Raw genomic sequence first — 13,613 nt, forward strand, 5'->3', positions numbered from 1 at the left:
CGCCTCCGCGGCCTCGCTCCCGCCAGCTAGTCCCAGCCGGCTAGCCGCGCCCTCGGTCCGCCCCGCCCAACCCGGAAGGCGCGCCGCCGCTCGGGCGGAGGGGGCGGGGCCCAGTTTGGCCCGCCCCCGCGGAGGGATACGCGCGGCCGCGGCCCAAAACCCCAGGGCGCGGCGGCCGGCGCGTGTGAACGGCTCCGCCTGCGGCGCGTCCGCGCGGTCCACGCGGGGCTTTGCCGGGCACTGCGCCGCGCGGGCGGCCTCGCCCGAGCTCGGGGGCCGGCGCGCCCTACCGCTCTCCTGGTCGGGGCTCCGCGCGGTCCCGGGAGGCCGCCCTCCCGCGTCCGCCGCCGCGCGGGGAGCCGGGCCGGGCGAAAGGCGGCGCGGAAACCTGGAGCCGAGGCCCGCGCTCGGCCGCCGCCCGCGATGCTGCTCTCCAAGTTCGGCTCCCTGGCACACCTGTGCGGGCCGGGCGGCGTGGACCACCTCCCGGTGAAGATCCTGCAGCCAGGTATGCGGCGGCGGGGTCTGGAGCGCACTAGGGTCGGCGGGCCGGGGTCTGGGGCACATTCGGGTCCGGGGGAGACCGGGGGCCGGGTTCCTCAGCCGCCCCAACCCTGCTTGTGGGTTCCCCACAGCCAAGGTGGAAAAGGAGAGCTTCGAGAAGGTGTATCAGGTGGGCGCCGTGCTGGGCAGCGGCGGCTTCGGCACGGTCTACGCTGGCAGCCGTATCGCTGACGGGCTCCCGGTGAGTCTGGCCGCCGGGCACCCGGGATTGTCGACCCGCGCGCGTCGTTGGGTCCTCGTGGGCCTGACCACTGGTCCCCTCTCCCCAGGTGGCCGTGAAGCACGTGGTGAAGGAGCGGGTGACCGAGTGGGGCAGCATCGTAAGCACAGGCGGGGGCGCCGGGCGGAGCGGGGGCGCCGGACGAAATGAGGGGCACGGGAGCCAGGTGGAGCGCGCTGACCGCCGTGTCCCCTAGGCCGGCGCGGTTGTACCGCTGGAGGTGGTGCTGCTCCGCAAGGTGGGCGCGGCTGGCGGCGCGCGCGGGGTCATCCGCCTGCTGGACTGGTTCGAGCGGCCCGACGGCTTCCTGCTGGTGCTGGAGCGGCCCGAGCCGGCGCAGGACCTGTTTGACTTCATCACGGAGCGCGGCGCCCTCGACGAGGCCCTGGCGCGCCGCTTCTTCGCGCAGGTGCTGGCTGCCGTGCGCCACTGCCACAGCTGCGGGGTCGTGCACCGCGACATCAAGGACGAGAACCTGCTGGTGGACCTGCGCTCGGGCGAGCTCAAGCTCATCGACTTCGGCTCGGGCGCTCTGCTCCGCGACACGGTCTACACCGACTTCGACGGTGAGCGCCCTCTTCTCGGGGAGGGCCGAGGGGCTGGCGACTGTTGGGGCCGCGCGCTGCGCCGGCTCGCTCGCGAGCATGGCCAGAGTGGGCTCTCGGGCCGTTGTGTCCGGTGGGTGGGGGCGCGGGGTGGGCTCTGGACTCCCTTGGCCCAGCCTGGAGCCCGGCGCCGCCGTGAGCCTTGTCTCCGCGCGCGCGCGCGCGAAGCGTGGGGGCGCAGCACAGAAATGCCCGCATTGCGGAGCCGGGGAAGCCGGGGCTCCCCGCCCCTCCCGTATCCTCACCTCACATCTGTTTGTTGTGAAACCCGAGCCCGAGCTCACGTGACCCGCCGCCCGCGCCGGGCCAGCTGGGGGGGCGGGGCGCCCGGGAGGCCCCGCCCGCCGGGGTTTTTCCAGGGCGAGGAGGGGCCGGATGTCGTGGCTGCTCAGTCCTCTGGCTCCGCCTCGGAGAGGATCCGCCGGGAGTGCGGGCGCTGCGTTTGTCTGCCTTGCCGGCCGCTGCCCCGGGGCGGGCGTGCTAAGTCCCGCGTGTACTGCAGGCACCCGCGTGTACAGCCCCCCGGAGTGGATCCGCTACCACCGCTACCACGGGCGCTCGGCCACCGTGTGGTCCCTGGGTGTGCTGCTCTACGACATGGTGTGCGGGGACATTCCTTTCGAGCAGGACGAGGAGATTCTCCGGGGCCGCCTCTTCTTCCGAAGGAGGGTCTCCCCAGGTGTGTGGGGGCGCTGGGCCGGCCGCGGGCGTGGGGGGCGCGGCAGACCTCATGCTGATGCTCTTCTCCTCCTCAGAGTGCCAGCAGCTCATTCAGTGGTGTCTGTCTCTGCGGCCCTCGGAGCGGCCCTCGCTGGACCAGATCTCTGCCCACCCCTGGATGCTGGGGGCCGAGGGGGGCACCCCAGAGAGCTGCGACCTGCGGCTCTGTGCCCTGGATACCGACGACGGGGCCAGCACCACCTCCAGCAGTGAGAGCTTGTGAGCAGGGCCTGCCCTGACCAGGCTATCTGCTCCTTTTCGAAAGCAGTGATCTCTGACCCCTGGTGACCTTTGCCTTTGGCACCAACCCGTTTCCTTTGCTTTGAGTGCCTTTTCGAACGCTGCTCTCACGGGACTTGGTTTTCTCAAGCTCTGTCTGTCCAAAGACACTCCGGACCAAGCCAGGTCCTACCTGCCCACCACCGGCGCTTGACCCGAGACCGTCCCTCTCCTGTGCCACTCCAGAGCGGGTCCTGACCGCCCGGGCGCTTCCGCGTCTGACGTGTTGGACCAGGAGCACTCCTGAGTCCTGTGGCCTCATCTCACCTGGGCACAGGGCCCCTCGTGACCCCCCCCCCCCCCAACGTCTCGGTGTTCGTCTGGGCGCGACTGTGCACAAGCAATGCAGCGTTCAGGCCTTGCCGCCCGCCCACCCGATGCGCGTGCGCGTGCAGGCGTCTTATTTATGGTGTGACCCCGAGGAGGGCTATTTATTGTTTAATTTATTTGTTACGGTTCCTCCCTCCCAGCAGCCCTACCTCCTTAAGGCCTGTGGGCGGAGGAGAGGGGTGGCTGTGCGGGTGGACCCCAGGCCCCAGTCCTTCCTGTGTCTGTCAGAAGGTGGGCTGGTACAGCGGCTAATTTAAGGGACATGGGTGACCCTGCCACCTCGAAGCCCTGCGCCTAGGTGGTGGGTTTTAAATTATTGACATTGTACAGTCTGCTTGTTGGCTCTGGAGGTTGGGGGTGGGGGGCAGAGTCTCAAGCCTTTAATTTATTTCAGCAGCTGTGTGTGTGTGATCCCGGTGTGCGTAGGCACTGTGGATGGGGGCTTCTTTCAGTTCAAAAGTGGGATGTCTGGAAATCATATTTTTTTATACAGGTATTTCAATTAAATTGTTTTGTATTAAACAGATGTTTTGTGTTTTCTGGGCTAGTCTAGGGTAAGAGGGGAAGAGGTTTGGGGAGAAGGGGCCTCTAGTCCCTGCGTAACACCCTTCACTTTTTTCCTGGAGAAGGCGGCAGGGTGAGGGGCTCAGGCGCTTACCTCCCAGCGTTGGCCTCCCTGCCACCCCCTTTCTCTGACCTGCTGCGCCCTGGGGAGTGGGTAACATGCTGTGCCCTCAGGGCCCCTGAGAGAGGAGCTGGGTCTGGGTGGCGGGAGGGTCATTGCCAGCCCTAATCTGGAGCCTTGTTTGGCAGTGGGCCCCAGAGGCTGGAAGGGGTTCTGAAGGATGGGTAAAAGTTTGCAAGAGACAGAGACTTCCACATGCAGAGAATGCAGGTGGCCGTAGTTGGGTCTTGGCCTGACAGGTGCAGGGTGAGGTGGTGGGCGGGAGCCGTGGCCAAGTCCAGGTGGGAATGTGTGCACGAGAGTGTGGGGCCAGGGGGGCTGTGGACGGTCTGGCATTCCCTGCCCCGTGCCCCCTCCATGAGAATCCTCTGACGGGGTAGTGAGTGGGGCACCAGGGGGACAGTAAGGAAGCCGTCCAGACAGGCCAGTGGGGCCAGGCACACGGCCCGGAGCCCAGAGCGCAGGCCTGGGTGTCCAGCTCACAGGCCTGCTGGAAGGTCCTGGGAACAGACCTGGGCCAGAAGCGTTCAAGGGTCAAAGGTTAGAGCAGAAGTGAGAGGTTGTAGAAAGTGAAGCTGGAAAACCTTTCTGGTGGGCAGGGGTGGGGGCTCCTGGCTGGGCCATTCAGGGACTCAGCGGCTTTTCGTGGCATGTGTGGGGCCGGGGGTCTCCCCAGGGGCTGCTCCTGAGGCCAGGCATCCTGGGGGGCCGGCCACCCAATGTGGGTGGGTGCCCTGGAGACTGCCCACATCCTCCCAAGCCCCTCCCAGGAACAGGACACTCAGGGTGGAGGACAAGCACCCCCACTCTGGTGACAGTGACCCCGTGTCACCATGTTCCTGGTCTCCACTTGCAGCGGAGGGTGCTGGGCTGGTCTTGGGCACCCCATCCATTTACACCCCATGCTCCATTAGTCCATCTGCCGGGCATGGGGCCCAGTCCAGCCATGGGGAGTGGGAGGCACCACCCCATCTAGTCTTCAGGTGCTGTAGCCAGCTGAGAAGGCAAAGAGGCTCCCAGAATCAGGGGCCCACTTGCCAGGCCGGCCTGTGCCCCTGGCGTGTGCAGGCCCCCTGTAGGGGTGGGGTTTGTCCTACTGGTCAGAACTAGGCCTGTCCATCAGGCCTGGGACGGGGGGCAGGGAGAAGGGGCTCCTCTGACCCAGGGCCTCTGGGGACCAGGACGAGGCTGTTCCTGCGGGCGGGACCCCCAGCCCGCCTTGAGGCTGCTGGCACCGTGGGTGGTGTGCACAGCCTGGGGCTGGAGCAGTGGGGACAGGATGCCTGAAGAGCGCAGAGGGCAGGACCCCACCCCTGCCCGGCCCCCCAGGCTGCCAGCTCGTGGGCTTCTCCCTGCGGCCCTGCTCCAGAGGCTGCCCTGTCCAGAGGCTCTGCTCCACCAGGCTGGTCCCCCATCTCCACTCGGCTTTAACATCTCAGCCAGTTTAGTACTCGGCCTCCCTTAGAACCACCTGCTCACAGCTCGCCCTCGGGGGCTTCCCTTGGGAAGCATGGAAGCCCAGCATGCCACGCCCCCACCCACCCCCGGTGGGCGCTGGCTCAGCTTCCAGGGGCGAGTCCGGACGGCAGGTCGAAACCCACCCACTGCAGCTGGCCAGGCCTCACTAAGTTTCTTTCCTCCGCCGCAGCCCCTGAAACGAAACCTTGGCGTGGCTTTGGTGCCCCAGCTTCTTAGAAAAGGGAAGTGGTCCCAGGCAGGCCCTCTGGGCGTCCAGACCCTGGCCAGTGGAACCCCCATGCTGCAGAAAGCGCAGAAGGAAACTCGAAGGGAGAGGCTGGGCAGCCCCTGAAGCGGCACGGAGGCTGGACAGGCAGCAGCGAGAGGGCCGCCCGCCCGCCCGACCCTCACGAGCACCGCGGCCCCGTGCTCACCAGCCCCGAGGGGGGGGGGTGGAGTGAGGGAGCAGTGTTGGGGTGCGGGCTGCCTGGGGTCCCAGGTGGGCACCAGGGGTGGGGTTGGCCAGGCCAGGAGCTGGCCCCAGTGCACAGGGAGGGACAGGAGCTCGCTGGGCCCAGTTCATTCCTGACTCACGGCTGTGGCTGGGGGTGCAGAGGCCTAGCCGATGACATGCCAGCCTGGGGTGTTTCATGGGTCTGTCCCCCTACAGAGGTCTCTGTGAGGCGGTGGGGGGGCGGGGGGCTCTGCCCGGGCCTCTGGCTCGTGACTTCCAGGCTGGCCGGCTTTCCAGGCAGCCTTGGCAAAACCGAGCTTGGATTACACAACAGACACCCCACCCCCGCCCCAGCCCCCAAGGGTTCCCGGCAGTCAGGCCTGTCGGGTGGGGGCAGGCAGAGTGTACCCCTCCAGCACTGGTCGCGGCCCTCCCCCTGGCTTGGTCCCTGCAAGGACGCCCTTTCCAGGGAGACAGACCCCCGCTGCTTGCCAGGTACAGTGAGATGGGGGTCGGTGCTCTGATGAATGAGTAAAGGCTTTAGGGGGTCAGGTCACCTACATTCAGCCCTGAATGCACCAGGGAGGTGCCCGAGAGCGGGACCCCACCCCCCCACACTGAGCTCAGGGACCCCCCCCACTCGGGGACCCCCTGCCCCCCAACACTGAGCTCGGGAAGGTGGGCCGGCTCCAACCTGGCCTCTGGGCCCTCCTGCCGGAGGCTGCTTGCCCTGATCCGAGGCTCAGGCCTCTGGTGGGCAAGGAGCTCTGATGGCACTGGGCCTGCACACCTGCCGGGAAGACGGACACCTGGTCCGGGGCCTTCACATGTCCCCGCACACCCGGCCCCCAGGAGCCTGAGCCGGCTCATTGGCAGGAGGGCAAGGAGGGCCGTCTGTCCCGCCCCCTGTGGCCCCCGGGCCCCACCCGAGCCTGGGCTGTGGGGAAGGGGTAGGACCCTGAAGAGGAGAAGCCAGACGCTGGTGTCAGGCGGCGGCTCCTCTCTGGGCCGCAGATGCCCTGGGTCCTGGGGCCCGTGACCGGGAGGGCCGGGAGGCTCCAGCCCTGGGCCAGGCGGGGCAGGGGCTCCTGACACCCGGGTAAGCCCACCCCTTCCTCACCGCGTGGGCGGGGCCTGGAGAAGCCTGGACTGGGGCTCCTGTCTTGGCATGGCCTATCTGAGGGGAGGGTGTGGGGTAGAGTCCACAGCTCGCCCCGGAGCCTCCCTCGGAGTTGCCCCAAGCCTCCCAAGCCTCCCTGTCGCTGGCTCCTGCTCACCCCAGGCCCCCCACTCCCCAGCCCGGAGCCAGCCCAAAGGGTCCTTTCCGTCTGGAGGGAACCAGACGCCCCTGAGCCCGGGGCCCATGACCCAGACCGGTGGGTATGATGGATTCAGGCTGTGACCGAGACGAGGCAGTGGGGTTCTCGGGGTCAGTGTCAGCCCTTCTGTTGGGTGGGCTTCAGACTGAGCCTGAGAGATGTCAGCCCTGGCAGTTCTGCAGAAAGCGGAGAGGTGGGGGGGCCGCGACAGGCGGGGGAGCCCGTGGGCTGGGGGACGGCAGACCTGGGGGGGGCAGCCGAGCCTCCACCAGCAACACACCCCTGGGGCCTCCGCTCGCCCGAGGCCTGGATTCCCCAACAACCTGCTCCTCCTGGGTGGGCTGCATGGTGGGAAGGCTGAGGGGGGAGGTGGGGCCTCAGGGAGGGCCTGAGGGGCGAGAGGGGAAGGGGGTGTCTCAGGGAGGGGCTGAGGGGGGAGGTGGAGAGGGGCTGAGGGGGGAGGGGGCCTCAGGGAGGGCCTGAGGGGAGAGGTGGGGAGGGGCTGAGGGAGGAGGGGGTGTCTCGGGGAGGGGCTGAGGGGGGAGGGGGTCTCAGGAGAGGGGCTGGGGGGGTGGGGGTCTCAGGAGAGGGGCTGAGGGGGAGGTGGGGCTGAGGGGGGAGGGGCTGAGGGGCGAGGTGGGGTCTCGGGGAGGGGTTGAGCAGGGAGGTGGGGAGGGGCTGAGCGGGGACGTGGGGCCTCAGGGAGGGGCTGAGGGAGGAGTGGGTGTTTCAAGGGAGAGACTGAGGGGGACGTGGGGCCTCAGGGGGCGGGGCTGGGGAGGTGGGGCCTCAGGGGGAGGGGCTGAGGGGAGAGGTGGGGCCTCAGGGAGGGGCTGAGGAGGGAAGGGGCCTCAGGGGGAGGGGCTGGGGGGTCTCAGGGAGGGGCTGAGAGGAGAGGTGGGGCCTCAGGGGGAGGGGCTGAGGGGGGAGGTGGGGTCTCAGGGAGGGGCTGAGGGGGGAGGGGCGTCTCAGGGAGGGGCTGAGAGGGGGAGGGGTCCTCAGGGAGGGGTTCAGCAGGGAGGTGGGAAGGGGCAGAGGCGGGAGGTGGGGCCTCGGGGCCCCGAGGCCTGAGCAGAGCCCCAGGCACGCGGGCCTTCCTCCGAGAGAGCTCCGCCGGCCTCAGCTCTCCCCGCTGAGAGGTCAGGACGCTGGCCCGCAGACCCCAGGCGTGTTGGCTGCTGAGACTCCCCGGCCAAGGCCGGCCCAGCACCTTTCCCAGCAGGCGCCCCCTCGCCAAGGACGAGAGGAGGCGCCCCGGACCCCGGGCTGCCCTGGAGCAGGGAAGAGGCTGCTGTGGGGTCCCTGTGCAAGTCGGCCAGCAGCCCCCTCAGTTTCCCCTCCAGGAAGCTCCCGGGGGACCCCCTGGGCACAGACAGGCTGTGTGTGCCTGGGGGTGTCAGTGGGTGTGTAAATCTGTGTGGCCTGTGTGTGTCTGGGTGCTGGTGTGCATGCGCTGTGACCCAGCAGGGCTGCTGTGTGTGCGTGCGTCCCTGTGCACCCAGGACTCCGGCTGTCCTCCCGCCACGCGCCCGGCTGCCTCTGTGACTCACCCTCTGTTCCGACACCCTCGCAGCCCAAGGGGGAGCCCCTGTGACTCAGCACCTGTGGGGGCGGGTGGGCCGGGGGGTCGGAAGCTGGTGACGGGGGAGGCAGAGGGTAGCGGCATGAGGCTCCTGCCCCCGGGCCCTCCCACCCCCCAGCTGCCAGCTGCGTGGTGGCCGAGTGGCCACAGCGTGTACCCGTGTTAGAGCGCACATGCGTGCTGGCTCTTGCGCAGGAACCGCCTTCAGCCCCAGAGGGGGTCCAGGAGCCACGAGGGCAGCAGGGTCTTGGGAAGGGGGGGCTTCCCCGAGATCTGAGGAGGGAGAGGCGTCGAGAGCCGCGGGGAGGTGGGCGAGCCTCTCCGAGGCGGGGTCCCTCAGCAGGGTGGGCGAGCCCGGTGGACTCTGGGGCTAGAGTTGGGTGGGGGGGCTCCGGATCCTCCTGGAGGACCGAGAGGGGAGGTGGCCAGGTCCCGATGGAGCAGGAAGCGGAAGGCCGGTCAGACCCAAGGAGGACCCTCCCAGGTGCCCGGGTGCCCCCCTGCCCCACACAACAAGGCCCCTCGGTCCAGAGCAGCCCTGAGCCGAGTGCCTGGGGGGCCCATCCCGTCCTGATGTGACTGTCCTGAGACTGGGGCGGGGGCGCTGGAGTGCCTGGGAACTCGGAGCAGGCTCCGCAGGACTCCCCGCACAGGCCGCTTGGTCCCATCCTTGTCATGCGTGGTCGGCTGCATCGTCTGCCGGGCACCTGACCCCCATGCCTGGCTGTGGCCTGCGGCCACTGGCGCTAACGGGCAAATGAGCTGGGGGCCAGGAGACGGTGTGTGCAGGCTCTGCGGGGAGGCGGCCAGCCTGGGGCTGCGGCCACAGCCCTGCTGTGGCAGCGCCTCCAAGACCCTGGCCCAGAGGTCCGCTGACACTGCAGCCAGAAGTCCGGGTTCCCTGCCAGAGGTGGCCCTGCTGGGCTTCCCGGCTCTGCTGGGCAGGAAGGAGCTGCGGTGGGAGGGCCTGAGGGCTGAAGGTCTGCCGGGTGCGGGAAGCAGGGCCTGGTTACTCGGTGTGCATGGCCGGGTGGGTGGGTGGGGGCTGCTCTGCAGTGCTCCCTTCCCTAGGAACACTGGGGCTCCAAGAGGAGGAGTCCCGGCCCGGCGGTGGGGGTCTCAGGGAGGGCCAGGGTTGAGGGACTTGTGGGGCTGGCCGAGCCCCTTGGCGCCACGTCAATCTCCGCCCGGACAGCCCATGCTGCCCGCCCTCGGGTGTCCCTACTGGGGTCCTCCGGGTGGTGCCTGACTCCCAGCGCCCCCTCTCTCAGGTGTGCCCATCCAGGCCCACTCTGGCCCCGTGCCAACTCCAGGCCTTTCTCTGCACAGCCACCAGGCTGTCCTGGCTAACCAAGCGACCAGCCGTCTCACTGGAGCCACTTCCACCTAGGCGCCCACTCCCTTAGACAGCACCCCAGCCTCCCCTCGGTCCCCAAAGGTGCAGGGGGTCCCCCACCTCCCGAGGGCCTGCTCCCTCCAGGACTATGGGGGCGAAAGGGATGGGGAGTCCTCCACCAGGGGCCCCAGAGGCAGGTCCACGTCAGCCATTTCCTTTCAGCTCTCTGCATTTTTAATAATAAGTCAAATAAATCCCTCATGTTAAAAATATTCTGAGCCACTTTAAACATTTGTCATAGAGTTAAACGGAAATCTAATAAAATCTGTGAAAAGTATTTTTAAAACAGCTTTATCGAGGTATAATTTACATACCATGAAGTCCACCCACTTTCAACAACTTCAATGAGCCGCCCACAATTCAATGGTTTTAGTGAAATTTCCGTGCAGCCTCCACCACACGGTCCAATTTTAGCAGGTTTGACGACCTCCTGTCCTCGTGAGCAGTCACGCGTCCCCCACCCCAGCCCCCGGCGACCACGCTCCTGCTTCCTGTCCTCAGAGACTTGCCTTTTTTGGACATTTCACATAAACAGAGTCTACACCTTGTAGTGTCTGCTGTCTGGCTGCTTTTCCCAAGCACACGCGTTTTGAAGCTCATTCCCGATGTAATGGGTCCACAGTTCATCCCCGTAACAACATTCCATGGTGATGGTACTGTTGTTCAGTTGCATCCAACTCTGAGACCCCATGGACTGCAGCACGCCAGGCCTCCCTGTCCATCGCCAACTCCCAGAGCTTGCTCAGACTCATGTCCACCGAGTCGGTGATGCCCTCCAGCCATCTCATCCTCTGCCGTCCCCTTCTCCTCCCGCCTCCAATCTTTCCCAGCATCAGGGTCTTTTCCAAGAGTCGGCTCTTCGCATCAGGTGGCCAAAAGATTGGAGCTTCAGCATCAGTCCTTCCAATGAATATTCAGGACTGATGTCCTTTAGGATGGACTGGTTGGATCTCCTTGATGTCCAAGGGACTTTGTAGAGTCTTCTCCAACACCACAGTTTGACAGCATCAGTTCTTTGGCTCTCGGTCTTCTTCATGGTCCACTCTCACATCTATACGTGACTATTGGAAAATGCCATCGTAGGGAGCCATTTTGCTTACCCATTCACTAGCTGACAGATGTTTGGTTGTTTTCCCCCACATGTTAGCTCTTATGAATAAGCTTCTTATGAACACGCATGTACACGTCTCCATGTGCACATCCGTTGTCGTCTCTCTTAGGTAGATGATTCGGAATGGGACTGCTGGGTCATCTGCGTGTAACTTTTGAAGAAACTGGCTCTACACTTTGTGTCCACACCAACAATATACGAGGTTTCCAGTGTTCCCTTGTCATGACCTTGACCTTGTCATGACCTTCCCTTGTCATGACCATGACCTTGTCAACGCTTGTTATCATCTTTCATTTTGGTTACCCTCCTAGCGGGTGTGACACTGTTTTGCATTTGGTTTCAATCTGAATTTTCCCAATAACTAATGATGTTGAGCATCTTCTCACATTTGATTAGACATTTCACCAAAGAAGATACCCACTCTGCCTGTTTTTCACTTGGGCTGCTTTTCTTACTGTTCTTTAAAATTTTTATATATGTTTGGGAAATGAATGAAAGTCACTGAGTCGTGTCCAATTCTTTTCGACCCCATGGACTATACAGTCCATGGAATTTTTCAGGCCGGAATATTGGAGTGGGTAGCCTTTCCCTTCGGGGGATCTTCCCAACCCAGGGAGGAGCCCCGGTCGCCAGCATTGTAGGCGGATTCTTTACCAGCTGAGCCACAGGGAAGCCCATATATGTTTGTGAATTGTGGTAAAATATGCAGAACAATGTTAAGTGAATGATTGTCTTATTTTGAGTTGAGTGTTCTTTATATAAACATACAGGACAATTGTAGGTGGGTGTTTGTCTTGTTCGGAGTGTTCTTTTACATATATATATGACTTGTGGACACTTACCCCAGTTTGGTCTCACTGCTGGTGTTTGAAACACAAAACATCTCCTTCTGACCAAGCCCAATCTGTTTCCCACTGGATTCTGTCTTAAGTGCTATACGGGAACACTACGCATAGCTCAGGGGCGCAGAGATTTTCTCTGACTTTTTAAAGGCTTTATAGCTTTAGCTCTTTCATTTAGGTTTATGGCTCATTTCAAGTTAATTTTTGTGTATGGTGTGAGGTGAGGTCCAAACTCCTCTGTCAGCGTGTGGATATCCACTTGTCATGGCACCATTTACTGAACAACTATCCGTTCCCCACTGAAAAGTGTGGAACCTTTGCCAGGAGTCATTTGATCGTGAATCCATGGGCTTACCTCTGGACTTTCAACCCTGTTCCACTGACCTGTGTGTCAACTCTTACCCAAAACACGCTGCTTTACTGCTGTAGCTTTATTGTAAGTTTTACAGTTGGAAACGGTAAATTCTCCAACCTTGTTCCCTGAAAAAACTGTTTTGGCTATTTTGTGTCCTTTACGTTTCCACACACTTCTATGGTCAGATTATTAATTTCTGGCCCCCTTAAACCTGCTTACATTTTGATAGGGGTTGGAGGTGTGTGTGCTCAGTCACGTCTGGCTCTTCTGTGACCCCAGGGACTGTACCCACCAGTCCACGTCTCCGTCCATGGGATTTCCCAGGCAGGAATCCTGGAGAGGGTTGTCATGCCCTCCTCCAGGGGATCTTCCCAACTCAGGGATTGAACCCACATCTGCGTTGGCAGACAGATTCTTTACCACTAGCACTAACCCTAACCCTAACCCACCTGAGAAGCCCAGGGATTGCATTCAATCTGTTAATCCATTTGGGGAGTATTGGTATTTTATCAATGTTGAGTCTTCCCCCACAAACTCTGGGAGACAGTGAAGGACAGGGAAGGCTGGCGTGCTGCAGTTCGTGAGGTCGCAGAGTCAGACATGACTTTGCGACTGAACAACCACTCCCATGAACACTGACCGTCTCCCTGCTTATCTAGACCTCTTTAATCTCTTTTAGAAATGCTATGAGATTTACGTGTACAAGTCTTGCCTCCTTTTGTTAAACTTACGCCTATCCATTTCATTTTTTTCTGATGCTATTGTAAATGAAATTGTTTTCTCAATTTCCTCTTTGGCTTGTTCATTGCTAATCCATGGAAATGCGGTTGGATTTTGTATGTTGATTTTGGGGGCTGGAACCTTGCTGAACTCACTCATTAGCAGCTTTCTTCCTCTCTGACCTCTTGCTATTTGGCCCCAAATGCGTCACAAATGCAGAAATGGATGGTTTCTGGTGAAGGAAAAGGGAACCTTCAGGTAAGTGGAAAGTACCAGGAAAACAACGGAGAGGAAGACATTTAGGGAAATGACACCAGAAGCTTTAAAGTCTTGAACTCCTGCTCTTGCCACTAGCCCAAGTGTGCGTGGATCTGACCCTAATTAACGTACAAAATGACTGGAAAACTGATCCGACCAGCAGACCTCCACCCAGGTCTCAGGCTAAGCACGAGGCATGCACACGCAGACAGGCCTGATTAGAACAGCAAACTCTGAATATCAGCAAACACTGGAACCAGAGCCCATAGGAAACCAGCACTCTCCACGGGCGGGGGGAGACCCACAACACTCACACGTCGGGGGCAGAAGCTGAAGTCACCTGTGTCCAAAGAATGCAAAATCCCAACTCACACAAGGAAAGACAATAGATGCAGATGATGGGCTGCCACAGATAATTTGGATTATCTGATTGGGACCCTAAACCAGCTTTTAACCAGAAACTGCAAACAGCCTTGACAAAATATTAACAGAATGACTCAGCAAAGAAATAGAAAGATACAAAGAGGCAAATGGAAATTTTGGAACTGAAAAATTCAATAAGTGAGACAAAACAAAACTTACTGGGTGGTTTCGCTAGCAGAGTGGAGATGACAGAGGAAGGAATCATTGAACTTGATATATCAGTAGAAATTAGTCTAAGAAATAGAGATGTTAAGGAATGAACAGTCTCAGGGACCGCCAGGGCCGTGACAAA

At 62.1% G+C, this 13,613-nt stretch overlaps 1 protein-coding gene across 1 annotated transcript; it reads left to right on the plus strand.

Moving 5' to 3' along the window:
* The first annotated feature begins 182 nt into the window (after positions 1-182).
* On the plus strand, positions 183-3,240 carry PIM3 (Pim-3 proto-oncogene, serine/threonine kinase). The gene is made up of 6 exons (XM_002688010.6): positions 183-508; positions 636-745; positions 834-884; positions 981-1,350; positions 1,892-2,068; positions 2,145-3,240. The coding sequence occupies exons 1-6, from the start codon at positions 424-426 to the stop codon at positions 2,330-2,332; spliced, it is 981 nt and encodes a 326-aa protein (XP_002688056.3). The 5' UTR covers positions 183-423; the 3' UTR covers positions 2,333-3,240.
* The last annotated feature ends 10,373 nt before the right edge of the window (positions 3,241-13,613 follow it).

The sequence above is a fragment of the Bos taurus genome, chromosome 5, assembly GCF_002263795.3.
Source record: "Bos taurus isolate L1 Dominette 01449 registration number 42190680 breed Hereford chromosome 5, ARS-UCD2.0, whole genome shotgun sequence".
NCBI classification, from domain to species: Eukaryota; Metazoa; Chordata; class Mammalia; order Artiodactyla; family Bovidae; genus Bos; species Bos taurus.